The 26,677-nt window shown below is 42.5% G+C and overlaps 1 protein-coding gene across 4 annotated transcripts in view; it reads right to left on the bottom strand.

Annotated features, from left to right (window-relative positions):
* Positions 1 to 25,846, bottom strand: part of PAWR (pro-apoptotic WT1 regulator) — a 133,957-nt gene extending 108,111 nt beyond the window's left edge. For 3 of the 4 annotated variants that reach the window (XM_075012454.1, XM_075012446.1, XM_075012428.1), the window contains exons 1-2: positions 25,704 to 25,846; positions 24,848 to 25,342 (exon numbers count right to left, since the gene is read on the bottom strand). In XM_075012454.1, coding sequence (XP_074868555.1) covers positions 24,848 to 25,303 — 456 coding nt within the window. In that variant the 5' untranslated portion in view covers positions 25,304 to 25,342; positions 25,704 to 25,846. Of the gene's footprint in view, positions 1 to 24,847; positions 25,411 to 25,703 lie in introns of those variants that run through there. The other variant, XM_075012437.1, reaches the window with a different exon arrangement.
* Positions 25,847 to 26,677: the final 831 nt, after the last annotated feature.

Below are 26,677 nucleotides of genomic sequence, written 5' to 3'. Positions count from 1 at the left end.
TGCTCTAAGCAATCTTTACATCAGGTTCACATTAGGAAATAAAATTGATTTTAGATACACAAATCCAGCTACAAGAATTGTATAGCTGGAGTAGACCTATTTGTTGCCATCCACAGAGCAGGGGGTCAACTACCGTTGTTGATGGAGGTGCCATAACACTTCAACTTAACGTGTTGGACACATGCTAAATCAAACCCTGAAAGATACCTGCCAGCACAGAGATCTTCCCATAAGCAAACACATACCTGTCGAAGGAACATTTAGTCACAACCTTAAGGACTCAGTGTAAGGTGTTACAGAAATAAAGCCACTTCACTGCCTTTTTTTAAAAATCTGAGAGACAGTTCAGGAGTTAAAAAATATTTTACTTGTATATTTTGCAGCTCTCAACATAACTCTTCCCAACCCCACATCTGCACTCTTTATGAAAAAAGAGACAGCACATTAATAGATAAAACCAGAAAGGACTATTATGATGCGGTTTGACCTCCTGAATAACACAGGCAACAGAACTCCCCTGAATTAAGTCCTGAGAGGAAGGAGGAATGCTACCTCCTTATAAAAAGGAAAAAGAAAAAGTTATTGAAATACTTAAAGTTCCATTTCCAATAAATGTCAGTTTAGCAAAGATTAACACTGAATAACCAAATACATAATTAAACATTGATGAAGAAAAAAGAGAGGCCTGAAGGTTACAAGTTCAAATGTTGAGTTTCTGATTTACTATCCTATTAGCAAACCCCTCACATACACCCCTTCCCGAATTATAAAAGATGTTGATCAATTTATGGTCTCTAAGGCAGATTAGTGACCAGAGAACCCCTCCCATCCCATAGTGAATGTTCCTGCACTGAAGTATTACAGCATATTAAGTACACACTTTTCCTTTACTGTTGTCTCAATGGAGAAAGCGTGCCAATAAGTACTGCAATAAGGAAAAACACTCCTGTTAGCTATGTTTAAAAAAATAGTTTGTTAGTGATGCAATCAAGATTAAAGTGGAGCTGTTATTTTAATTATTTAAACCTGTCAAAAGTGTTTGTGATGGGGGGTAGGAGATTAAGATATATATTTTTAAACGTAGGCCAAATTTACAATGGAGGTTTGACATGCCCCACACTTGCATATACCTTGTACTATTAAAAACCTCCAATGACCACTACAGAAATCAAAGACTCTACATTAAAATCTACAAGATTGAGCCTCTGTTTTGAAAAGTGATTTATGGATTATAGTTATATAAAGAAAAGACTTCACTGAAGAATAACTTGATTGTTTAGCATTTAAACTTGGAATAAATTTCTTTTGCACTTAGCTGTTTGTACACATACCTACCTATATCCATGCAACAGATCTTTTATATGGCAAACCTAATGCATTGTTGGTTTTACGCACCATATAATATAGCATGCATCCAGACACATCTGTACATAAATATATGAACTATAACAGATAGCCCAGGCTGCCATGTTTTTCACCCAACACCTAGGCATTTGGCAGGCCTGTCATGCCTCACCCATAGCCCTTATTCAGACACTATGCATACAGCTGGGCTGCTGATACTATTCTGCAGCACCCTCCTCAACATTGCTGGGGGTTGCGGCAGTGCCTGGTCTGCAGCTGCCAGGCAGAGTTTCTGTATCACCTCTCCCAAAACCCTGCAGCTGCCTGAGGCAACAATGGCAGGCCAACAACCAACAAAAAGCTACGAAGGAACACCAGCCTTATCAGACACTCTCCTCCCAACAATCCCAACCCATCACTAGGCACATGCATGGCAGTGCTCAGACATATTACCCAAGCCACCTCTTGCTCCGGCCCAACTCAGATTGCTGCAAAAATCCCCACCTTTTAAAGCTAAAAAAAATCTCACCAGTCTCCTCCCAGACAGCCTCCAGCAGGAGCCCCTCTCCATCCTGCATACTACCAACCTCAGCAACTGCCAACCCCAGTCCTCCTTAGCAGGTGTACACACAGAAATCAGCCCCATCACCTCATGTTTCAAGAGGCTCTCCTCTGCTATTTCGGGTGATAGGTGGGTTGAGGGCAAAAAAAGTTACTCTCGCTTTCTCTATAAAGTCACCCTGATCTTTGCAGCCATATACATAGCTCCTTTGGCTGACTGACATTGATGCCACACTGCATTGCGCTACGTCCACAATAATACATATCAATCATTTTATACAGCTATATTTAAAGCTGCTATAATAGTTTTCATTAACTCAACAACACTCACTAGCCATATAATAGTAATAGCTGGAGACCAAGTATGTTAAGACCACGAGGAAAATACGGTTGAGAGAGATTTAAAATTATTTCCCATGCTTCACAAGGTCATGGGAAACAAAAGTTATCCACCTACACTTTTCCATTTGAAAGGAAAACATCTTTTAGCTTAAGAAGTAGTACCACCATCCACGGGGGGAAGACAGTGAAACCAAGAATCCAAATGTTAGTAATGCAGAGAAGTCAATGCATTTGATTAAAGGATACCGTATGAAATTAACTTGACAACTAATGTTTTACAACAAGGGTTACAAAAATCTAACAAATTACAAAGGATCTTTACTCTGAGATCATCTGTGTACTCTGCATTGTGGGAGAATTTTTAAAAATTATATAACTGAAATTTGAGAGATTATTGCTAAACCTAATTCAGTGGGACACTGCCCCTCCCCCCACCTCTTCCTGTTGACACAATCTTTGCCCTTTCTAAATGGAAATCAAATTTAGCGATGAGAATGATTTTAAAATACAGCATGTAAAAACTTCACTGATTAAGCAAATTCAGTTTTGCTTTAGGCATGACCTTCAACTGTCTAAAAATAAATTCATTAGTTAGATTTAGAACAATAATTTGACATTAAGCATATAGTGCCATAGTCAAGGTTCCCACAGCAATATTAACTTGCTCTTACTACACACATTGCGTAGATATTCAAGTATGCATTACCTAAACGGGAATCCCCCTATTATACAGCATCTTACAAGATTATTTACAAAACAGCTATGGGACATGCAGATAAGCCAGTAAATTGCCCAATTGTTAAGACACTGACCTTTATCAATTAGCACACGTTGTTTGAAAGAAATGACACACTTTCAAAAAGGCAAGAACAGTTAGTAGTACAACAGCAGAAATAATCACCACTTCGCAAAACATGACAGTTTGTGCCATACCTCAACTTTTTACAAACTACTGGATATTATTTACAAGTTATTGAACACCGAAATCTGGAATTATGTAATTCAAACTAGCTGTAGGCCTATCACGTGTCAGGAGACTGCCACCAGTTGAGCTTATCTGCATGTCAAGTCATATTTCTGCATCTTGGGTTTAAAATGTCAGAATTCCTGACTTCCATTTGGATGAAGTGGTTTTTCCCCCACTCACAGTAAGAGCAAATAAAAAATAAGTTTCTGTTCATAAAAATGGTATAACAGGGTGTTATTTACATTCCAAATCCCCAGTAGAGTCCCACACAGCAATATTATATACAGCAGAGAAGTATCAAAAAAAAAAAAAAAAAAAAAAAAAAAAAAAGCAGTCAAGTAGCACTTTAAAGACTAACAAAATAATTTAATTAGGTGAGCTTTCAAAGTGCTACTTGACTGCTTTTTTGTTTTGATAGTATATAGACTAGCACGACTCCCTCTCTGTTACTGTTCAGCAGAGAAGTAGTGTAAGCCCTTTGCCAGAGTGAGAGAAGAAATGAAACCTCCCTCCCTGAGAGCTCTGCAAACACTGGGCTCAACAAACTTTGGTTACGCCCTTTCCCATGTCCTTCTTTTGCCCTTCAGCTACTAGAGTAAGGTTGATCCAGCCTCATCAACCAATTAGCTAGTACATTCCTCATCAACCTTGTCCAGGGGAGCTGACAGATGCCTATGAGATCAGGACTTTTTACCTTATCACCCACCTCTCAAACATTCCTTGAGCAGGTCCCACAAAGGGTAGTCCCTGACTGTCCCTGGCCCACTGGACATTTTCATTAGGCCTCTACCCTGCAAGCCCGTCCAGCCATTCCCTCTGCATACCCAAGCCTGCTGTGCTAGTTGCAGAAAGACAATCTGCTTCTAAACTATGCCAAGCTTTACATATGCTACACACATTTTCGTTTCCTTACCCTGGTATTTCACCCTGACACCAAGTGGCAAGACCTTTTAACCACCTATGATAGTTGAAAAACCCCATTGGAACAGCCTGTATTCCACCTTGATCTCCAAAAAGCCAAGGGACATCAGCTGGTGGCTTACAGACCCCCTGAGCATGGGTGTGTACCTGGCACTGAACTTCCATTCCTGACCTCTGGCCTTTGTGCAGCTTGATAGAGACCCCCTAGTACACATACATGTGCAGGGTATCAGAGTTCCAGTCCCTTTTCTGGCTCAAAAAGAACCTCCTTTTGAGGTTCTGGCTGTGTTCTTCCCCCACACCTTTCTTCTCTTTATACACACCCCATCCATGGCCCCACAACACCACAAGACCTCCTCAACCTCCTCCTGATGCTGCCAAGGTGACACCAGGGCAATGCTCTGTGACTGCAGGGCCTATTTCTGATCTCCCCTTGGCTCACGTACATGGGCAACGTTCCTCTGGACAACATCCACTAGCTCCATTGACATTTGAAGAGCAATGGACACTGTCTGAGGCTCCCCACTCAGTGTCCCCTTCTGAGTACCTAATTTTGAACTTATGTCCCTCTTGCCCATACCTGTTTCATCATGGGTTGTCCCTCATCTTTATTTGAACCTGGATCTAGTAGCTCCTTCAGGCTTGGGGTGGAGAGGACTACCCCTCACCCAGGCTTTGGGTTTGATAGGTTCTAGCATACAATACTCTGTCACACATGGAAATGGCACAAAGAAAACATGCAAGAAAAAAGGGACTTGTTAAACACTGGCATACCATTTCTGACTTTACATGCAAGTTCAAGTTAAATCAAGGGAAAGACTGCCAGTAAGAAATCTGGATGTTTTATTAGCAGCTACAGTTAACCAGATTTCAAAAGAAACTGAATTTTTTGTCAGGATCTTTCATCTACCATTTATTGCGTATCCAGATTAGTAAATGTTTTGTAATGGACACACACAGATTACAGAATAACTCTGAGCTTCTGACTGTATATGGATTATTAAACTTTGAAAAGAATACATGGCTCTTTAATGGAATTAAGTTCGGAGGCTAGGGTCTTCTCAACTAGGTCTTCGTCCAACAGCATTCACAGGCAGATTATAGTACTCGGGTTTTTTCCAAAAAGTTCTACGCAAAAATTCTCATTGTATACTTCGATACTGTGAGAAACATTTCTAAACCACTAATTTTCTAGTTTTGCAATGAAGGGCGTCTCCTGGACTGGACACCATTAGTCTTTTTATCAAATTGTACCTGGTAAAAATTAAATCTGAAGTTGTTCTAAATGCTATTCTACCAAGCTTTTGTAATATACAGTTGCTTTATTAATATATTAGCAGAAAAAATTGATATTGGAAGTCATCTCCTGGGATCATTGCAGCCTTGCACCAGCCCAAAGGGAGTCCCAAAATCAGGAGGAAGAGAAAGTTTAATTGCAGTGGAATCTAGGAGTTCCACCCAGACCAGCATGAACTCTCCAATATTGGGAGAAGGGAATAGAGTGGAGAAATGTGGGGGATGAGGAGAGAATACAAAAAAGTTATAGAAAAGGAAACAGTTATAAACAAATAAATCATTCTGTACTTTGCCTTTCACTCTTATGCAATTCTTTTCTGATCTCAGTCCAAAAGAGGCACACTCAGTCTTCCAAGCCCAAGAGAAAACCCATGAAATTTTTAAAGTGATAAATTTGGACTTTTGTTAAGTTTGAGCTTTTAGAGTTACCACGGCTCAGATTTTTTTTTTCCCTGCAACCACAAAGGCTAGCTTTAAAATATTTAAGAGCTGAGTGTCTCATAAAAAATACCCAACTCTGGAAAACAGAGTTCAAACTACCACCATTCTAAGAGGCAGCAACATGGCCTTGGTGGTAAAGCCAAATACATCTGTACAGTCTTCCCTCATGGAATACAATTTTTATAAATATCAGAGAGGTAGCAGAGTTAGTCTGTATCTTCAAAAACAACAAGAAGTCCTGTGGCACCTTATAGACTAACAGATATTTTGAAACATAAGCTTTTGTGAGCAAAGACATGTTTCAATCAAATAGGATTGAAAATAATTACGAGCATTATCTCAGACAGGACAATTAACATCCCCCCATCCCTCACCCTTCTTCCTTCAATCTTATTTGATTTGTCAGTTTTTATTCCAATTTTTTCTTTTTTTAATATTCTGTACTTAAATCAGCCTGTATCAGAAATGAGACTGATCTGACGAAGTGGGTCTGTCCCACAAAAGCTCATCACCGAATAAATCATTTTGTTAGTCTTTGAAGTGCTACATTTGTGCTGCTTTACTTGGTTGGAATACAACCTAACATATCTACCTCTCTGTCACTATTGTCCTAGTATGTATGTAAAAGAGAATTCCATAGTATGACTAGTGCAAGAAAATGAACCGTTTGTGCAAGTGGACTGCATTGAGGAAAGGTTAAAAAAATTACTCAAAATGGTGATGAATTAAACAAACACCCCTCTAGGTATTCAATTGCAAACTTTAGTTCCTGGCCCCAATCGCAAGATACAGGTCAGGATAACGAGGGTGAGTACCGTGATCTTATGACAGAAGTCAATGCTGCCTGAATTCCAGCAGCTACTATAGCACCAGGTTGTTTCTATAGAATAAAAAGCAGGGAAGTAAAACAGGTCTCTATTTAGAACGAAATACAGTATCTTGGAAAGTAACTAATAATTTGGGATGGCACTTACATCTATGAAAACAGATGCTAGCCCAAAGATGTCTTCTTCACTACTGGAGACCATTAACCCATTCATTAAGGCACTTCTAGTTCATCCAGCTTGAGTGCAAAATTAAAGTGCTTTACAGATCACCACAATTAGCAACCGCTTTGCAAATGACCAGCACAGGTTGACAAGTTACATACAAATTCACTGTGAGAGAACATTATGAACCCCATTCTTGTGGAACAAGAGTACCGAAAGGACAGACACTTAGCACTTGATCACAAGGGTACAATTATCTCTTCAGTCAAGAAGCAATGCAAAAAAGTTTAGCTTTAAGGAGACTTGCCACAGGACTGAAGGGTGAACAGCCCTGACAAAGAGTAGAGAGAAAAAAACGCTACTGGACAGCCAGCAAAGCTGCAGATTTGAAGGAAACTTTCAACCACTGATTAGAACAGTGGTGGGCAACCTGAAGTCCACAGGCTGCACGCAGCCCAGCAGAGTAACACACAGGCTGGCCACAAGATTGTTTAACTCGAGTCCACAGGCATATCTTCCTTCGGCGCTCATTGGCTACTGTTCGTTATTTCTGGCCAACAGGAACAACCACCACCAGGAAATCCCTGCACCATGTGGTATATCCCACAATTCCCATTGGCCAGGAATGGCAAACCGTCACCACTGGGAGTTGCAGGTGGATCTACCTGTAGACACAAGATCAAAGACCTTTCTGGTGGCCCACCAGCAACTTACTCTGACAGGTTGCACGCAGGGTGTGGGCCACAAGCTGCCCACCAATGAATGAGACTATAAAGTGAAAGAACAGAAGGCAATACCTTTTTGTGTAGTCCTTTTAAAGTATAAAATATTAAAACACCCATTTTCATTTGCTTATACTGACCCTGCTTTTTCCCCAGTGGAACTTCTGTCAATCCACACTTGCAAGTACACTTGAAATATACAATGAAGAGAACAGAGCACCCTAAAAATAAATACCAAAGATACCTACACCTTATTACTAACATAGCTAGAGCACAACATCAAGGCCCTCAAAATGAAGCTATACTGCAAGCTTCTTAACATCCCCTACATGGCACATATAAGTAATGAAGAGGTCAGAAGCATCAACTCAGCAATGGGACCTCATCACGACCTACTATCCAGAGCGAAAGAGAGCAAACTAAGATGGTATGGACACACAATGAGATCAGGACTGTCCAAGACCATACTGCAAGGCACAGTTAATGGTAAAAGGAGATGTGGCAGACAGAAAAAGCAATGGACAGACAACATTAAAGAATGGACAGGGATGACCTTTGCCACAACTCAAGAATTGGCACATGACCGCCAAAAATGGAGAGACACTATAAAGAACATTGTGATGAAGGCACCCCAACGACCTCGGTCAAGGGACTGATGATGAGTCAAGGACTAAAACTATTCCAAAGGTTGCACTCAGAAGTTAAACAAAAATATTTAAGTCAGAAGTTGAGGGCACTGAATGACTTTTCACTACTGTCCATTCCATCTCAGCATTCCACAACAGGACTATGGTGCATCAGCTGTGCGAAATGCAGAAGATTGCTCCGTCCTATTTTGTCTGCCTGAAAAGGGCCTCTGTTTCCAGTGTCACTAATCTGGCATGGCTTCAGGAGCTCTCCATTTTAAAATAGATGAAAAACACCAGAAAGAGAAAAAAAAAATCTAGAAAAAGCCACAGGAGAAAAGGGAGATAGTGGGGGTCAAGACAAAAGGGAATAGGGATGCATTATTTTTAAAAATAAGTTACAAAGAAGGCAATGAGATGTCGAAATTGTAATTATGTTTCCAGCAGGAACAAAGTTATTTCTTTATACTGTCAAACTTTAGAGCTGTAAATCAAGAGTACAACTCCACCAGCAGTACCAGTGGTAGACGCAGTACTGTAATCTGGATTCCATAACAGTAAATAAAGGTTTGACATCATACTTCCATTTACAGGATACTATCTTCTACTGTTACTACCCACTTATCATTAATTAGCGTTACACGTTTCTGCTATCCAGAAAGAACCCAGGAGCAGAGGATTAGGTACTTTTGTGTTGTTTTCAACCCAAGCTCTCTAGCTACGAGAAGGCATTGTGTGCCTCCCCACTTAAGTGTTCCGTCATCACTGCTTTCATGTCTTCTTTCCCCTCCTAAATCCCCATACTAACATTTATAGACTTCAACCAACCACTCACATCAAAGCATGTACTATGTTAACTTGGTCAAATCAAAGTTGCACCTTTAAACTTAAAAACAAAGTTACACACTCAATGCTCAAGTTATCAACTTTTAAGGAACTTTTTGGGGGGACGAGGGGGAGGCACCTTGGTTATCTTCTCTTTCCAGAAGGAGCAAGATTTTAAAAAGCTGATTTGACAATGTCATTTAGCGATTGCTTATGATTTCAATGAGTTAAAATGACACATCCACATATTTGTCATTTTATTAAAAGCTACAATGGCGACATTACATAAAATTCACAATACAGATTTGCTCCAGCAGGATATGCTTTAAATGAATGGATTTGCTTCAAACTAGGCTCACATAAAAAAATATTGTGGTTATTTGGCAAAAGACATTTGAAAACTATCTAGTCAACGGGGTAAATATACTGTTCATGATTTTGGAAGAAAAAATATTTTGAAACAGACTTAACTTCAAGAAGGTACAGTTTTATTGTTGAAAGTAAATTCTCTCTAACATGAGACAACTCTCTCAATTAAGGGGTGGGGCTTGCACAAAATATATTTCCAACAATTTGCACAAATCCAATCACCTACTTTCATTTTTCAAACTAAACATCAATTCGTAGGCTTGAAGGAGGAAAAATCACGCCTTATTTTCCATTCTCTGTACATGAAAATATCAAAGGAAAAAATTCTGCTTTTTTCCAGAGTGACTAATTTGAATACCAAACAAGAATTTGGCTTTTAGTGTACACTTTTCATACAATTAAAAAAATATATTTAGAAGGGTGGGAAAAGAGGATTTGGAAGACTAACTCAAAAGGCAGATGTCACAGAAAATAGTTTATCACCAAATATTGTTCAACATGATAACACAAATCAAAAATAGATGGCAGCATCTAATCATTTTTTAAATTTATTCTTTAAGCCCCTCCTTCTGGAGTCTCATGATTATATGAGGAAAAAGTCAAAGTTGAAGTGGAGAAAGAACCTAGATCTTTTGCTTGCAGAGAAGTTTGAAAAGGCTAAAGCCTAAAGGCTCACACCTGCATTCAAAAACACATACCAAGATCTCGTTCTGGGGAGCCTGACTATTTTTAAATGTTTTGGTTGGTAATTGTTAGGTTTCACGTGTTCCTTTATATCCAGCTGCGTAGCAAAGAAGCAGTCACAACCATCTCATGAACTCTGCCCTCACCGAGGAAAGGAGGTCAGAACCACCACGAGACTTAAAATGCAAGCTTCTTCTCTACTGACCTAAAAAAAGAGTGGGGGTGGGCACAATTCCTGGCTACCAAACCTATCGCTTTAGTTTGAGGTGCAATTCTGATTTGTCTTTTAAAAAGCTTTCACTTCAAATAGTGGCAGCACACTTCATAAACTGTCTCATTTTTGTACAGTAAACCCTCAAGACACATGCAACTTGATTGCATGTATCTTGGGTTAACACAACTGCCATGCCTGTAGGGGCAGCAGCTATGAGTCAGGCTGCCATGCCTCATAGGAGCAATGAAACTGCTCTTGACTGACTCTTGGCTGCCACGCCAATAGGAGCAATATCCCAGTTACCAGAGTGGCAGCGAGCTAGGAACCAGGCAGCATCCTGGCTCCTGCTCCCCTCCACTTGCAGAGCAGGGAAACTGACCAGGGCAGCAGCATTGGTCAGTTTCCTAGCTCCAAGGAGTGCAAGTGAGCTGACAGCCAGGCTGTCCTTGGTTCTGAGCTCTCCTCCACTGTCTGGAGCCAGCAAACTGACCAAGGCTGCTGCCCTGGTCAGTTTCCAGGGTCCAGCAAAGGGCAGTGAGATGGGAACAAGGTTGCCCCCTGGTTCCCAGCTCCCTGCCACTTTGGGAGCTAGGAAGCTGACTGGCCCTGGTGGGCCAGTCAGTTTCCCGGTTCCTGCAAGACTAAGGGAACCAGGCAGCCGCCTGTTTCCCCGTCTTCCCTCAACTTGTGCAAAAATGTGAGTTATACAGGAGTTGCAAGAACACAGCCCCCATGTAACTCGAGAAATTACTGCATTCTAAAGCTTGACTTCTCATTACATATTTAGTTGCAAATCTGGAAGAGTAGATATGTCTCCAAATGTACTGCCTCCTTAGATCCACTACCATGGAGCATTTATGTGTGACAATCACTGTATCCATTTCTAAGATGACAGCAGTTAAGGAATAGTTGTATCATCCTCTGATTCAACATTTTACTCAACCAGGTGCTTTGAAATGGGTTCCATTGCTTTGTAACAACAGCCACATAAACTGCTTAGTCCAGTGCCTCCCAAACTGTGCCACAGAGGGGTTTTAAGCACGTCACGGAAATTTTGCCATCATTAAGAGAATTTCTATTTAGTAAAATAATCTTTAATTATATTCTTTGGATTTCATTTTTTCCTTTATATTTTCCTTGCTACATTAGTAATTTCTGCTTTTTTCAGTCAGAGTGCTCTCATACTGAGCCTCACCTTTGACCAGTCAAAACCTGCACCATGGAGCAGTTTTGACAACAACATATTTGCAAGCAATTGATGCTGGCTTGACTTGATTTCACAGCACTTGGCTTGATAAGAAAAACCAATTTCACAGCATTTGGTTTGAAAGTTTATTTCATAAAAAGAGCAGACACTTTTCCTCTTATTGAACTCTCTCTCTCTCTTGACATGTGAAACAGCTACAATCTATATAGTACTGGCTGCGTACATCTATAATTTGCCCAAAATTTGTGTGGATGTGCAGGGCACCTCAGGTTCCTGAGCTCTGAGTGCAGTGGGTGTACTGCCAAGAGTGGATACAAAGATATCTGCAAGGAAAATACCAGCTTTAATGGCACTTTGAAGCAGTCACAATTATATTTACTTAGTACCTGTACTACATTGTATGTAATTGGAAAGTGTGACAACTCAAACTTTTTTTACTCTGTTCGATTTTGTTTCTTCCTTTAAATTCATATACTTTTTTCCCCATTTAAACATTAAAAATTCAATTTCTCTACATTTTGTCTTACTGGTTTCAATCTTTCAATCCAGTTTTCTTGCAGAAATTCACTCAATAATGGACACATTTTTGAAAAAAAAAAAAAAAAAAAAAAAAAAAAAAAAAAAAAGATATTCCATCAGAAGATCTGGTGGATTTGCAAAATAATGAATCTGCAAAAAAGAAGACCAAGATACAAATAATTATAACAATTACATGGCATTTGGAGTCACTTGGTTTGGTGATCTTGCTACTCCTTTGCCTCTTATTTGCTGGGTTAAGTTACCAAATGAAGCCATGGTTCCTATTAATGTCATGTCGTGGAACTGAAAAGGACCTTGAGGTCATCAAGTCCAGTCCTCTGCACTTACAGCAGGACCTAACACCATCCCTGATAGATTTTGTCGTGAATCTAACCTGCCCCAAACACTGTAAAGGCCGCCTCAAGGACTGAACTCACAACCCTGGGTTTATGAGGGCAATGCTCTAACCACTGAGCTCTCCCCCCGCATTCCAAGCGAGCTGAAATGACATCTCTCCACAAACCACCCAACTTACCTCCAAAAGGACAGGAATTACTTTAAATGGTTGCAAGAACCAAGTGCAACAAAGTTGTCCCATAACATCAGTGAAAGCATCAGATTAAGCACAAGAGGCCAGCTTCAATGTGCCACATTGAGGCTTTTTGGCTTTATCACACTATTGCTGACACCCTTATTCTGCCAGCCCACTAAGAAATTATCCACACAATAGGCCTAGAAGCAGCAAACAAGGTAGCAAGAGCTCCCCTTCCCAATATCATCATCAGACACATTGAAGGCATGTCAGATGATACAGAAACAACACTGATTTCTCAAAGAGGCAGGAAAACTTCCCCTTCAAACTAACAAATATACAAGCGTTGACAGTAGCGAACAGGTACCTGCAGTTGCTCGGCTTGCTGAGAGAGCATTATTTATTCTGCAAGGAACTTCCACAGAAAACAAATGGGGGAGGGAATATTCAGAGTGCCAGATGAATATTTTAGGACCAGAATTTCACTGAAGGACTGCATAAGCATATGCACAGATGGTGCAGCAGCAATGGCAGGGAATGTAAAAGGCTTTGCGTTGAAAGTACAACATGCAAATTTGACACCATTCAACCAAGGATTGAACAGACTGGGAGTGGCTTGCCAATTACAAAAGCCATTTCTCTGCTCTTGATGTTCACACCTTCACATTAGCTACTGATAATGAGCTGCATCCTCCATGACTGAACTGACTTTGTCAACTCTGGCCTTCCTCTTGACTGGGACTCCCTCCTTTTGATAAGCCCATATATTTAAACCCTCCTCTGGAAGTCCCCACTCATGCATCTGACCAAGTGGGTTTTGCCCATGAAATCTTATGCTCCAAAATATCTGTTAGTCTATAAGGTGCCGCAGGACTTCTTGTTGTTCATGAAAATCCAGAAATCCAAATTGCTCACTGCCTTCTACATAGGGGGGCTCTCATATCCAATGGCTTGCCAGCTGAGCTGAGATCCAAACCAAATGAAGTTGTGAAAATGAGTCAATTTCATCAAATCCAGACCGCTTCAGCCAGAACTTTTTTCTATTTTATGTGAAGACAGGAACCAGGACATCAATCCATTCTCCTTCATACTGAAGTTTGCTGGCTTTCAGGGGGCAAACTTCTGTCAAGATTTATGAACCCAGGGAAGAACTGAGGCAATATATGTGCAATCAGATTCAGCACATCTATTTATTGCAAGATGAATACTAGCTGGGAAAACTGGCTTACTTGGCTTATGTATTTGAGCACCTAAATGAACTGAATCGGAAGCTGAAAGGACACAATGAGAACACAGACAAACTAAATGGGTTCCAAACAAAAACTATGGAAAGAAGAAATAGGTCATGGTTTACTCCAGATATTCAAGTGAGCTTCTAGCTCAGGCCAAGATGAATTTACTTCAGGACAAGCTCAGGCATTATTTCAGATCATCTGGAATGGAGCAGTTCAATTGGATTCAAAATCCCTTTGATTTTTTTTTCCCCTGAAGATTATGCAATGAGTTTCTCTCTGAAGGCAAAGGAAGAATTTTGGAAGGTCAGGTATGATCGCACCTTTACACTCAAATTTAGACAAATTCTGTTGGATCAATTTTGGCTGCAAGAGAGAAATGAATATCCACTGATTTAAAAAAAAAAAAAAAAAAAAAAATCAAGCAATAATGGTTCTACTTCCATTTTCAACCACCTGCCATTGTGAACTGTTTCTCTTCATTATCACTTATAAAAAATTTAGACGAGATTACGTTTAAAAAGTATGCATCAGGAGCTCTATGTAGGTCTTTCCAGCATAGAGACTAATATTGAACAGCTGTGTTCATTAGGAGAAGCTCATATTTCACATGCAAATTCTAGTCAAAAATAAAGTCAATTATTGTTTTCATTATATTGCAATGTGTGTTTTATTTTGAAATAAGGATTATTTCTTGCAATATTTTATGCTATTTTTCAATTTTGATGCGCCATGAAGAGTTTGGGATCTTAAAAGTATGCTGCAAGATTAAAAAGTTTGGGCGGCACTGTTCTAGACTATGGCTGCCCATCTCAGGGTGTCCAGGAAGACCACTCTTGATAAGGATCGAAACACTGAGGTGAGGGGACACAGGAGTATTAACTAAGCTAACCCCTGGCTGCTTTCTACTTCCCATCACAGATTTCTCCCCAGAATCCTCCCTTCACTCCCAATGAAAAGGCCAGGGAGGAAAAGGTGAACAAGGAGTCTCTGCTCAGCAACAAGAGGGGAAGATTTTTCTTCATCAGCTGCACCCTGCCTCAGAATCACAAAGTTCAGTAGCTCTTCAAACCTGGCATTCTGATAACTCAAACTGAAAGTGCCCTCAGTATCTCAACAGGTAACTGGGATACACAGGTAAATCTGTGTTGATGCAATAGGTACAGAGCTAGCTGGTATCAAAGTGGAACACACTTGGTGCAAAAGATCTAGATACTGCGGCACTCAGTGCCGAGGAGAAATGCCAAAGGGACACTACAGAGGGCTGTATCTTCTCAGCCAGTTAAGAAGATACCACCTATACTGAAATTCAAGTTGGTACCAGGGAGCCAAAAGGGCTCTCTCAGAGGCTATGTCTAGATTACAGGGATTTGTTGACAAGTTTGTCATAGGACATCATCCTAAAATACTTCAGTTAACAGACTGTGGCCAAATTTCAAAGCAGGATTGCAAGAATGATCCACTCTGTTGACAGAGCGCAGCCAGAATGCCCAGCAGCTCTGTCAACAAAACAGCCAACCAGAAGCCCTGTTTGTTGATGCTTGGCCCCCCCAAAACATCCAGAGTAGCTTTCTGTTGACAGGAGGTGTTACGCCTTCTGGGGAGCAGGATAAAACTGTCAACAAAAGTGCTGTGTTCTCTTGATTTACTGTCAACAGAACGCATTGGGAATCTGGATGATCCTCCCCAGGTTTTGTCATCAAAATGCCAGGTTCTCTCTCTCTCTTTTTTTTTTTTTTTTTTTGGACAAAACTCTCTAGTGTAGACATAGCTAGATTGTTGGCCACATTCAAGTGAAACCAAGACAGACCATGCATCTGAGGACTTATCTCTGGAATCAACACTCTCAACATGGAGTGCATCTGCACCAAGCAGAAAATGTATGGCTAATTACCTCCAAACACCACTTTTTTTTTTTTTGTTTGTTTAAAAAAAAAGGGGGGGGGGGAGCCACTACACAGTCAACTCCCTGCCCCCAACCTCCTCCCACACTTCTCCCCCACTGGGGTTCTGCAGGTCCCTCCTGCTTCTAACAACCTTTTAAATCTTCTTGTTCCAAAACAAACAAGACCATTTTTTTTTCAACCTTCCCTGATAGTTCATGTTTTCCAGACCGCTAATCATTTTGTTGCTCTTCTCTGGACCTTTTCCCATCTGTCCACATGTTTCCTGAAACATGGCTCCCAGACTGGCCAAAGTACACTACTTAAGGCCTAATCAGCACAAAGCGTGGAAAAATTACTTTGCATATCTTGCACCCAACACTCCAGTTAATATGCCCAACAAAGATTTTTTTTTCTGCCAGTGTCACACTCTTGACTCATATGTAGCTTGTGGTCTATTCTGACCCCCATTGATTCTTTTCCTGTAGTATTCCTTACACATCAGAAATTTCTCATTTTGTATGTGTGAAAGTGCAGTACATTACATTGGTCCTTGTCCAGATCATTCTGAATCAAGATCCTATCCTGCAAAGCACTTGCAACCCCTCCAAGGTTAATATCCTCTGAAAACTAGGTGTTCTCTCTATACCATTATTCAAAATAGATAAAACTTTAGAATGCTTACTTCTCTCTCCACCTTATTTAGAACACTCACTTTCTGCAAGTTCTGAAAGTACCAAGCACCACAGATACTGTATGTTATAAATCAATTAGGCATAGATTACTATTTATTGAATACTATGTTTGGGAACGAGTAAAGAGAAAGCAGATTTCAGAAACATGGATGCCGAGAGCCATTGCACAAAGGAAGACCACCACTTCTGTTAATACTACACAACAGAGATTGAGCCCCAGGTGTTCTCTCTTTTAGTGCTTAGTCATTAATAGTGCCTCTGCTTTTCTTCACAACAAGGTTAGGAGAATGTCGTGTCTGAAATATGGTAGCCACAAGTACAAGATACATGGGATCAGACTTCTTTGCACCCTCTTACATCACCACCTTGTCAGTAACAAACACACCTCTGAGTTTAGACGACTTCACTTCCTAGTGCAAAGACGTGTTAACAGTGAGTATATTCAAACCAACCGTCTAGCTTGCTGTCGTACCTCATTTATCAGTAACATGCATGTAGCCATCATCTGATTGGTAAACTTTTGATTCGTTATACCTTTTATCGTGTAATTCGATAATAATGGGGAAAAATGTAGCAAGTAATATAGCTATTGTTTTTTCAGGTTAAGTACTACATGACAAGAAAACATCTGCTAGCATAGCATACCAGCTTACGCTACATACTTTACAGATTTATAGCTAAAGCACTATCAAGCAGACAAGTGTCTCAAAATTCCTGAGAGGGTGATCTACTGCAGAGCCTAAAAAAACTTCAGGTCTAAGATCAATGTTTCTACTGTTAACAAAAAGGCATACTCATAGTTCTTCCTATTAATAAGTTTTCCAGTGCCCCCCTTCCACAAAAGCACTTATGCAAAAAAGCAGCCCTACTGAAGTCAGTGTAATTACATTAAGGGTTTGGAACAGGTCCCATACGAGGAGAGGCTAGAAAGACTGGGACTTTTCAGTCTAGAAAAGAGGAGACTGAGGGCTGATATGATAGAGGTATATAAAATCATGAATGGTGTGGAGAAAGTGAATACAGAAAAGTTATTTACTTGTTCCCATAATATAAGAACTAGAGGACACCAAATGAAATTAATAGGTAGCAGGTTCAAAACTAATAAAAGGAAGTTTTTCTTCACACAGCACAGAGTCAACCTGTGGAATGCCTTACCAGAGGATGCTGTGAAGGCCAGGACTCTAACAGAGTTTACAAAAGAGCTTGATAAATATTTGGAGGTTAGGTCCATAGATGGCTATTAGCAAGGGGTAAGGTGTGATGACTAGCCTTTTGTCAAAGGCGGGAGATGGATGGCAGGTGACAAATCGCTTGACCATTGTCTTCGGTTCACCTCCTCTGGGGCACCTGGCACTGGCTACTGTCGGCAGACAGGATACTGGGCTAGATGGACCTTTGGTCTGACCCAGTATGGCCGTTCTTAGGTTCTTACATAAGAACATGCTTAATTTTCTCAGCTTTAAGTCTGAACTCTAAACTTATTTTCTTGTTGCTTTAAAAAGTGAGAAATTTAACCATAAAAACAACATTGACATTATAAGCATAGTGGTATACACTAAGAGAAAAAGAGATAACCTATCCCTGCCTTATTCTGCTACTTACTGAACTCATCTCATGACATTATGTCCAAAACCGAAGTATAATACCTGGAGCGGAGACTTCTGTTACTACTCCTATCATATGTCTAGAACGCTATTATGCGCTATAGAATAGTTTCAAAGCAAAATTGCATTTAGTAGATTATTCCTTTTTATTACTACCCCCCACAAAAGGGGAAAAAAAAATCAAAAATATACATAGCCTCCCCACCACCGCCAAGGCATTCTTACTTTTGACTAGTGCTATTCTGCCAGGTGGCAACAGAGACAGAGGAAAAACAGCATAATGAATAATTAAGCATTTTCTACCACTATGCATATTTAAAAGTTCTCAATACTAACATTTGGGCATCTTAGTGGTGAAATAAGTCTTACAAACGAACACAATCAGTGAAGCACAAATAAGTCATAGAACATACTAAGGATGTAGATAGTGTTTTAAGTTCCCACTCAAAAACGTAAAATTATATTGGTTAACTGTTTCTTCATTAACAAATTCACAATCTGCATCTGGCTTTGGGGGAGCCCACGCTCCTCATCCAACTGTTCCAGTAGATCCAGTGGGTCCTGGGCAAACCAACTACTGCAAAAGAAAGAGCTGGGAGGTGCCCCACACCATCAGCACGGGCTCATTCAGCAATGCCCCGAGCCATGAAGTGCTGCAAGTTCCAAACACTCCAGTATTGCTGAAGCATTCTTAATGTCCACATTATTACAATATCATGAAATTTTACCAATTTCTTTTAAATGTTAACTGTAATATATTAAACTGTTCAGTATTAATCTCTACATCCCTAAAATATACCGGGGTAAGTTTTAAGAGTGCTAATAGGGTTAAAAATGCTACTGTTAATATACAGAATAGCTACAACACTACCTAGCTACTGGAAAGAAGGTATCAAGAGGTGCCACTGTTTCTGTGCTTCTTATTCTAACATTTTAACTGAAGTATAGCAGTCATCTGTTCAACAAGCTTAAACTTTTTTAATTTTCTTTTAAAGACAATATCTTTAACTTATGTAAACATTCCTTTAAAAATGTACTGTCATCTCGAACTATATGCTGCACTTATGAAGGAAAGAAGATGTAGTTAAAATTCCAAACACTAATTACAACAAAACAAATTAATTAATTATGCTTGAATTTTAAACAAGTAATATAGAAAAGCCTACAATTAGAATACAATGACTATAATCAAATGCTAAACCTCAGAGTTTCAGCCAGTCACCTGGAGGGGTAGGGAAGGAATATTTTCATCCCCAAACCGAACTGGACAAGCATATTCTGAGATCTTCTGCCTTCCTCTGAGGCATCACAGATTAGCCAGAGCCGGAATCATAACACTAGATGGGGTGGATCAGCGCCCCAAGATGATACCGAGAATCTGATGAAGAAGGGATATTGCCTTCCAGTCAGATTGACAGAGACCTCGAGGAGTTTTCACCATGGGGAGTGGATTACTAGAATACCTGCACCTCCAATCCCTGCCAGTGCACAGGCCTCAGGCACTTGATACTTTCCTTTTCTCTGCCACTTGCATGCAGTTTAGGACATGCCTCCTGTGCATCTGGCACTGAGATCGCCCTGCTCCTGAGCAGTCCAAAGACTCAGGCCAGCACTTCAAGAATAGCTGTGCAGATTATGTTTGATATTGCAGCTTGAGTTATCAAGTCCACTTTCCCCAGGCTCCAAAGCCTGGTTCCACATCATCTACACAACTATTTTTAGCAAGGTAGCACAAGACATTAGCACAAGTTTAAACACCCACACTAGAAAGCTCATTCCTGGATGACATGTAGACACATCTTAAGTCTTCCGAGAACTGAAATGCTTGGGTCTATATAGTGAAGTGCAATGGTTTGTGATATGTAGATCAATGATCTGATCGTGCCTTTTGACCATGAACTATGAATTCTTAGTGCTCCATATTCTCCTATTTTGAAATGTTAACGGTAAACTTTCAACAAGTTGGCCTGATCTCAAAATAGTCAATTTCAAGTAAATATTTGCCTGTCAAGATGCAATGTTTATCACTAATGAATTCTGCCTGCAAGCCAGGACGACTTGCAGAAAAAAGAGCAATCAGTAACCTAAGCACTCTCTGGTACTTGCAGATTAAGTAATTTATATTTATGGTGTTAGCTGCATTAATGTTATTACAAAAGTTGACATTGGCCAGGAAACTGCTCCCATATCTATACCAACAATATCACCACAGAACTTATCCACACCTATCGGGGCTCTTTCACCACATCTACCACTATAATATATGCCATCATATGCCAGCAATGCCCCACTGCAATTTACATTGGCCAAACTGGACCGTCTGTGTAAAAAATTAAATAAAAATAAATAAATAAACGGACAGACATCAGGAACAGTAACATACAAAAACCTGTAGAACACTTCAATCTCCCTGGACACTCAGTAACAGATTTAAAAGTAGCAATCCTTCAACAAAAAAACTTCAGAAAAAATCAACTCCAAAGAGAAACCTCAGAGCTGCAATTCATTTGCAAATTTGACACCATCAACCAACAGCAGGTGAACAGATTGGGAGTGATGGCCCATTACAGATGCAGCTTCTTGATCCTCACACCTCCACATTAGCTAATGGGCCACATCCTCAGTGACTGAACAGATCTTGTCAACTCTGACCTTCCCCTTGACTGAGGGTCCCTCTTTAAACCCTCCTCTGAACCCCTCCCCCCATGCATCTGATGAAGTGGGTCTTTGCCCATGAAAGCTTATGCTTCAAAATATTTGTTAATCTATGAGGTGCCACAGGACTTCTTGTTGTTTTTGAAGATACAAACTAACTCGGCTACCCCCAGATACTATTTTCAAAGTGTACTTAATTAAAAAAAAAAGACAAGGTGTGAAGGAATCCTTTTTGTTTATTGTTACTGGCTATAAAGTTATTCAGAGTTTTAGGATAAAACATAAGCCATGGCTAAAACATCATTAAGTTACTCCCAGGAGTGCTGAAAACAGATTTTGCCAAGTTATTCTTAAAAAAAAAAGGTAGCATGAAAAAAAACTGCTCCCACAGGAAAAGCAGATATTTGGGACCAAATGAGAAAAAAAGGAGCTGTCTCGATGAAGTATAGAACAGTGGCCCCAACAAACTCATTGCTTTATTAGTGTAACAGGGGAAGGTAAGGAATTATCCATCCAGGGTATGTTAATTGTTACTAACGCAGGGGGGAGAAGCCAAAAAAAAGGGCAGCAGAGCACGTCCTAAACCACTGCTTCTCTGGAGGCTTGTCTACACTACCACCTTCCTTCCATAGGCAGCACTTCATTAGTAAGCTCCCAACACCCTAATTACCATCCTTCCTTTGAAGGAAGGTGGTAGTGTAGACAAGCCCAAGAAGTAAGAGAGTGGAAGCAAGAAACAGAAGGCCCAGGTTCAAGTGAAGGGCAATATGGGTAAGAGCAACACTAATGTGCCATGTGGAACAGACAAGACAAAATTTCTTTGGGGGGAATGCAGATGTGGTATGTCATTGTTAGCCGGTGGCCAGGTAATGTGCAGTGAGGTACTCCCCTGGGTCCTAAACAACCCAGTTTTTTTTACTGTTACAGCAGGCAGCTCCTAGCACTCTCACCCACAGCCAGGCTGTAGTAACCAAACAGTTAAAGTTCTTTTTGTTGTGCCGGCTGTGTTGCAGTAACAAAAGGGTTAACAAAATGGTTAGGCTCAGAGCTTAACTAGTTACAAGTTTATTTAAGCTACAGTTATAAGCGTGCGGTTACAAAAGGCTATTGTTTACTTCTTATATGCTAGCAAAGTACAGGTGTTAACAAGTTACATTACAATCCAATACAAAGATATGTTACCATTTAACACAATGATATCTTGGCACAATGACATTTAGTTACAGAGCTCTATTCTTTAGCTGTGCACAAAAAAAAGTCAGAGACCTAGCATGGGTGTATCTTACCCTCTCTGCGTCTCTCGATACCAGCGTAGCCAAGCCGGATCGGTCACTCAATTCCGTGGAAAGAAGAATACGAGGTTGGGCGTCCCCAGTTGTGGACCTCGGGAGGCAATCACCTGACCCGACCAGCAGGTAGTTGGTGGAGATGCACTCAAAGTTAGAGTTGTGCTGGACCCATCTTTTATACCCCTTTTGGGTTATGTAATCTCTTATCTATGGTGCCAGATCATACTGGTCTGTCTTTGTGACGCCAGTTTGTTACAAGGGCATTTCTACTTAGTTTGCACTTGTAAGACATGAGATAAGCAATTTAGGAGTACAGGACATTCTTTTGTGCGGGCGGGGCACGTCCCCTTCTGGGTGATTGTGTGTGCGCGCATCATATTGATCAATGCCAGCTGGGGTGATTTCTCAGGGTCCCCCCACCTCTCATGTTGACAGTCTGGGCTGTTAGCCTTCTAGCTGTACTTTCTGCTTCTTAGGGTCACGATAAGCTAGCATATCTGGGCCTCAATGAGGGCATCAAAGACTGTGCTGTCAGCAGCCATTTCCGTGCCCTGTGTGCTTCTCAGTGGTGGGGGGGGCAACGAGCAAGCTGGCTTGTAAGGGGGAGACTGTCTGGCTACATTCCACCCCCTGATGCACCACACTACATCCCAAAACGCAAGGTGGTGGTGATGCCAGCACCTTTTGACCTCCTTGGGGGAAGTTTAAAAGTGCCCAATGATCCAATCAGTATGTGGGGAATCGCGGAACTGGCTAGGATTACTTGTCAGCTCCATGTATCGGATTTGCGTGGAGGAGATAGCCATATTAATTAGTCTCCTGACGATGCACAGGGTTATACAAAACACAACTACTATGATAAGCACAATTAAAATAGTGGTTACAATAGAATGCAGGAATGGAGTAAGAGAAAATTATAATTGTTGAGCTAACCATTTTAACCATGAGATCTTTTTATTTTTAGTTACAGCATGTAAGATTTTAACTGCATCTTTGATGGCAGATACATCCTGTTTAATTTGTTTTGAGTGTTTACCTAAAAGCAGTAAGATTGGTTAATTACAGCACACACTTTTCCTTGTTGGGCCAGGACTACATACTTTGAGACCCACCCATCCCTTGCTGACACTCAGACAGAGAACAATTAGACAGGAAGGCAGATGGGAATTATGGTGTAATCCAGAAAGTTTAAACCGGAAGTAGGTGAAGTACTAGAGGTATTTTTCACATCACCTAGAATCAGTCTTCAGGCATCAGAAAAATTTCTTAGACTTGTTTGGTCTACACTACCAGTGGCCATACATCTAGCATACATGCAACTTCAGCTACAGGAATAGTGTAGATGAAGTCAACATTCAGATGTACTTACCACTGTGCTCTCATTGTGGTTATTCAACAGCTGGTGTTCACCTATCAACTCCACCTGCACTTCTCATTCCAGTAGGACACTGGAGTTGACGAGAGAGCAGTCAATTTATCATGTTTACATTATAAATGACAAATCAATTCCCACTGGATCAATCACTGCACATATATCTGGCAGCTAGTGTAGACAAGCCCCAAGTTCTTTGAATTTTGTTTTGAACTCAGAACTTTCCTCATTTTCACTAGTGCAAGTACTTGGGATCCAATCTCACAAGGAGGCTAATCACTTGAGTAAAAGTTACAGGAATGAGCCCTAAAATAGATTTTTTTAAAGACTTGATTTGTTCCTGCAGCTTATTTCTCACCAGACAATGTTTCTGGTATTACAAGTGACTGCTGTGAAAGTGATTATGTCATCACAAAGAAAGGATTAGTGACTTCAGGTGAGAAAAACAGGATTTCATCTTCTCCTGCTGCATAGGCAAGAAATACTTTTTTATGAAGCAATCTTTAGTTGATGAGAAATATATAAAGATATGTTTTCTGAAACAGTGCTTCTCTTTATCATCAATATAAAAATTGAAAATGCAATGCAGCTTTGTTTCTAGTCTCCTCGAGCTGTAAAAAGCAAATGATTTGGTTATCATGCTCGTGAATTCCTTTAAGAGGTTTTTAAATGAATGCCAGATTTTCATGTTAGTAGCAAACCACAAAGAACAGTTGTGTTGGCTGATAAAAATATTCTTCTCCACCCTAAAAATATGCACTTCAAACCACCACATTTTTTCCAATGCAGGAAATTGTTTCAGATTAAGAAATGTATTTACACCTGAATATTTATTCAGCGCTGATACCATGATTTTCTTTCTTTGTTGCTTAAAATGGTCAAGTGATCTGTAACAAACGCATGTATTTTTACATACTTGTTAAGGTTAAAAAAATATTTTTAGATAAGTGTGATACATGACAAAAGCAACAGAAAATAAACGTTAAAAATTAAGCTTGCTAACAGCTCATGAGTGGTAGAGTGATACCATACCAGACTCATGTTAAGGAAAGCTGTGTAGTTCTCCTAAGGCACACTGGCTATTTCACCTCCTAGTTGCAGCCAAGACACACTAAGAGGTGCAACCCTTGCACTTATTTTCACAAGTGCTTAAGGCCATACTGCAAATGCTGCTCATGCCAAGGTCCACTAACCCTTCCTCCCCAGAAGCCCGAGCATCCCAGCACTGGGGTGAGCCCCAGCCCCCTCGAAGCATGGAGAATTCTGCCTAGTCCGGTTTGTAAATTGGCCCCGCAGGGCGGGCTGGGGCTACCCCCAACGCAGCGCGGGGCAGCAGCGGCCAGCGTTGGACGCCTGTTCCCGGCCCCGGAGGGAGGCGGCTCAGCCCGCGCCACAGCACAGCTCAGGGTGAGGGAGGCAGCGCACGCCGCACGCCTCATCCGGTGCAGGAGGGAACGAGCCGCTCCGGGGGGTGGCGGGCGGCCCAGGTGTTGCCGGGCTGCAGCCGCCCGTGGCGGGGGGGCCGGGCGCGGCGCGGCGCGGCGCGGCCATAGCTCACCTCGGCGGCGGGGATGTTCACCACACCTGTCGATCGCCGCTTCTCCCGCAGCTTCCTCTTCTCGATCTGCCCCTTCCCCTTCCTGGCGCTGGGCCCCGAGCTCTTCCCCTTGGCCGCCGCCTTCTCCTCCTCCGGGGAACCGGGCGCGGCGGGGGGCTTCCCCGCGGGCTCGGCCGCTCGGCCCCCGGCGGGGCACGGGGGCTCCTTGGCGCCCGCTCTGGCGGCCAGGGCGAGGCAGTTCACGCCGGGAGCCGGGGCGGCCCGCTCCGGGAGGGGCGGCGCGGCGGCCGGGCCGGCGGGGTGCGCGCTGCTGTTGAGCTCGGCGGCGGCGGGAGCTTTGCCCTCACTCCCGGGCGCCGGCGCCTGCTTCGCCCGCATCTTCTCGCGCTTGGCTTTCCACTCCTCCAGAAAGTCCGTGGTGCTGCCCCCGCCGCTCCGGTAGCCGCCGGACGCCATGTTCCCAGCGGGGCAGACGGGCGGCCCGGGCACCACAGCCTGCCGAGAGCACCGGGAGGGTGAGCCGGCCCCGCCCCCAGGAGCCCGGCCGCCCTGCGCCCCCGCTAGCGCCGCTCGGCCCTCCCGCCGGCCCCCCGTCCAGGGAACTCAGCCCCCCGCCGGCCCCGCCCCCCCACCAATCATGCGAGCCCCCCCCCGGGAGTCAGCCCCCCGCTGCGATCCCTCCCACTGCCGCCGCCTCGGGATCCCCGCACAGCGCCCTCCCCGGGACCGCCGCACTGATCCCCGTCCGGCCCCCACCAGCCCTCCCGCGGCAAACGCCGCTCAATCCCCGGCAGAGCCCATGCGAACCCAACGCCCCCACCCCCAGAGAGCCCCACGCGAGTCCCACACCGCTCACCCCGCCAACAGTTCCCCTGCCGCGCCGGCGCTGCTCCCGGACCTCGGCTCTGCCCGCCCGGCGCCAGGTGAGCGGCGTTGGCTGCCGCTGCGCTGCGCTGCCCCGCCCGGAAGGAGCCGCTCCGGAGGTTGCCGAGCGCCCTGGGCCAGGAGGTGGCGAGCGCGGGCGGAAGCGCTTTCACCACGGGGCTCGGGGGAGGACCCGGCCGGTGCCTGAGAGCGGCCTCTGCCCCGCCCCCTCCGCGGACAGGACACCTGCCCGGCCGCGGCCCGCCCAGCGTGGCGCCCCAGCACGTGGTGCAGCTGGGTTCTCTGCGGCGCCCCCAGCCCCCCTCTCTGTCAAGGAGCTGGAAATCACCGTGGTTACAGAAACAGCCCTGGGCCAGCCGCTCTGGGGCTCTGCTAACCGGCCCCACACCTCAGAGACGAGTCCCTCAGCTCCTGCCAAGCTCCCCTCTCTGTCAAGGAGTCTGTACAGTACCTGGCACAATCTGATCCTACTCTTCCACGTGCTGCCAGTGTCTACATTGGTGATAACTGTCCTTTGGGGAGCTTTCCAGCCCAGCATCTGTGCAGAAATACTCTCCTTGTGCTTATAGTTCCAATCAGAAAAGGAGGTATATAAACTTACTTGACCACTTCAGAACCTGAGAAAGAGTGAATCCAAAGATTAGTTCTTAACATAATCTTGGTCCTATCCTAGCTACAATAAACAATGGGTTTAATAGTATGTTTCACTGTTATTTTATTCCTTCCACCAAAACATTTTATTGACAGCCTTGTACATACAATAAACTGAATGATACCTTGTAGCATTTTTATCTGGTCACAACTCATACAAATTACCCTGTGTGTGCCATACTAACTTTCTTTTGCTGTCCACAAACTAAGTAAATGACAAACTGAAATTTGTCATTTACATGCATTTCTCCCTCAGAATTCATTTGCTGCTAAAAATGAAAATTTGCCATGGTC

The sequence above is a fragment of the Carettochelys insculpta genome, chromosome 1, assembly GCF_033958435.1.
Source record: "Carettochelys insculpta isolate YL-2023 chromosome 1, ASM3395843v1, whole genome shotgun sequence".
Classification (NCBI taxonomy): domain Eukaryota; kingdom Metazoa; phylum Chordata; order Testudines; family Carettochelyidae; genus Carettochelys; species Carettochelys insculpta.
The sequence above is the reverse complement of the archived record's forward strand: the minus strand, read 5'-3'. Positions and strand labels throughout refer to the sequence as shown.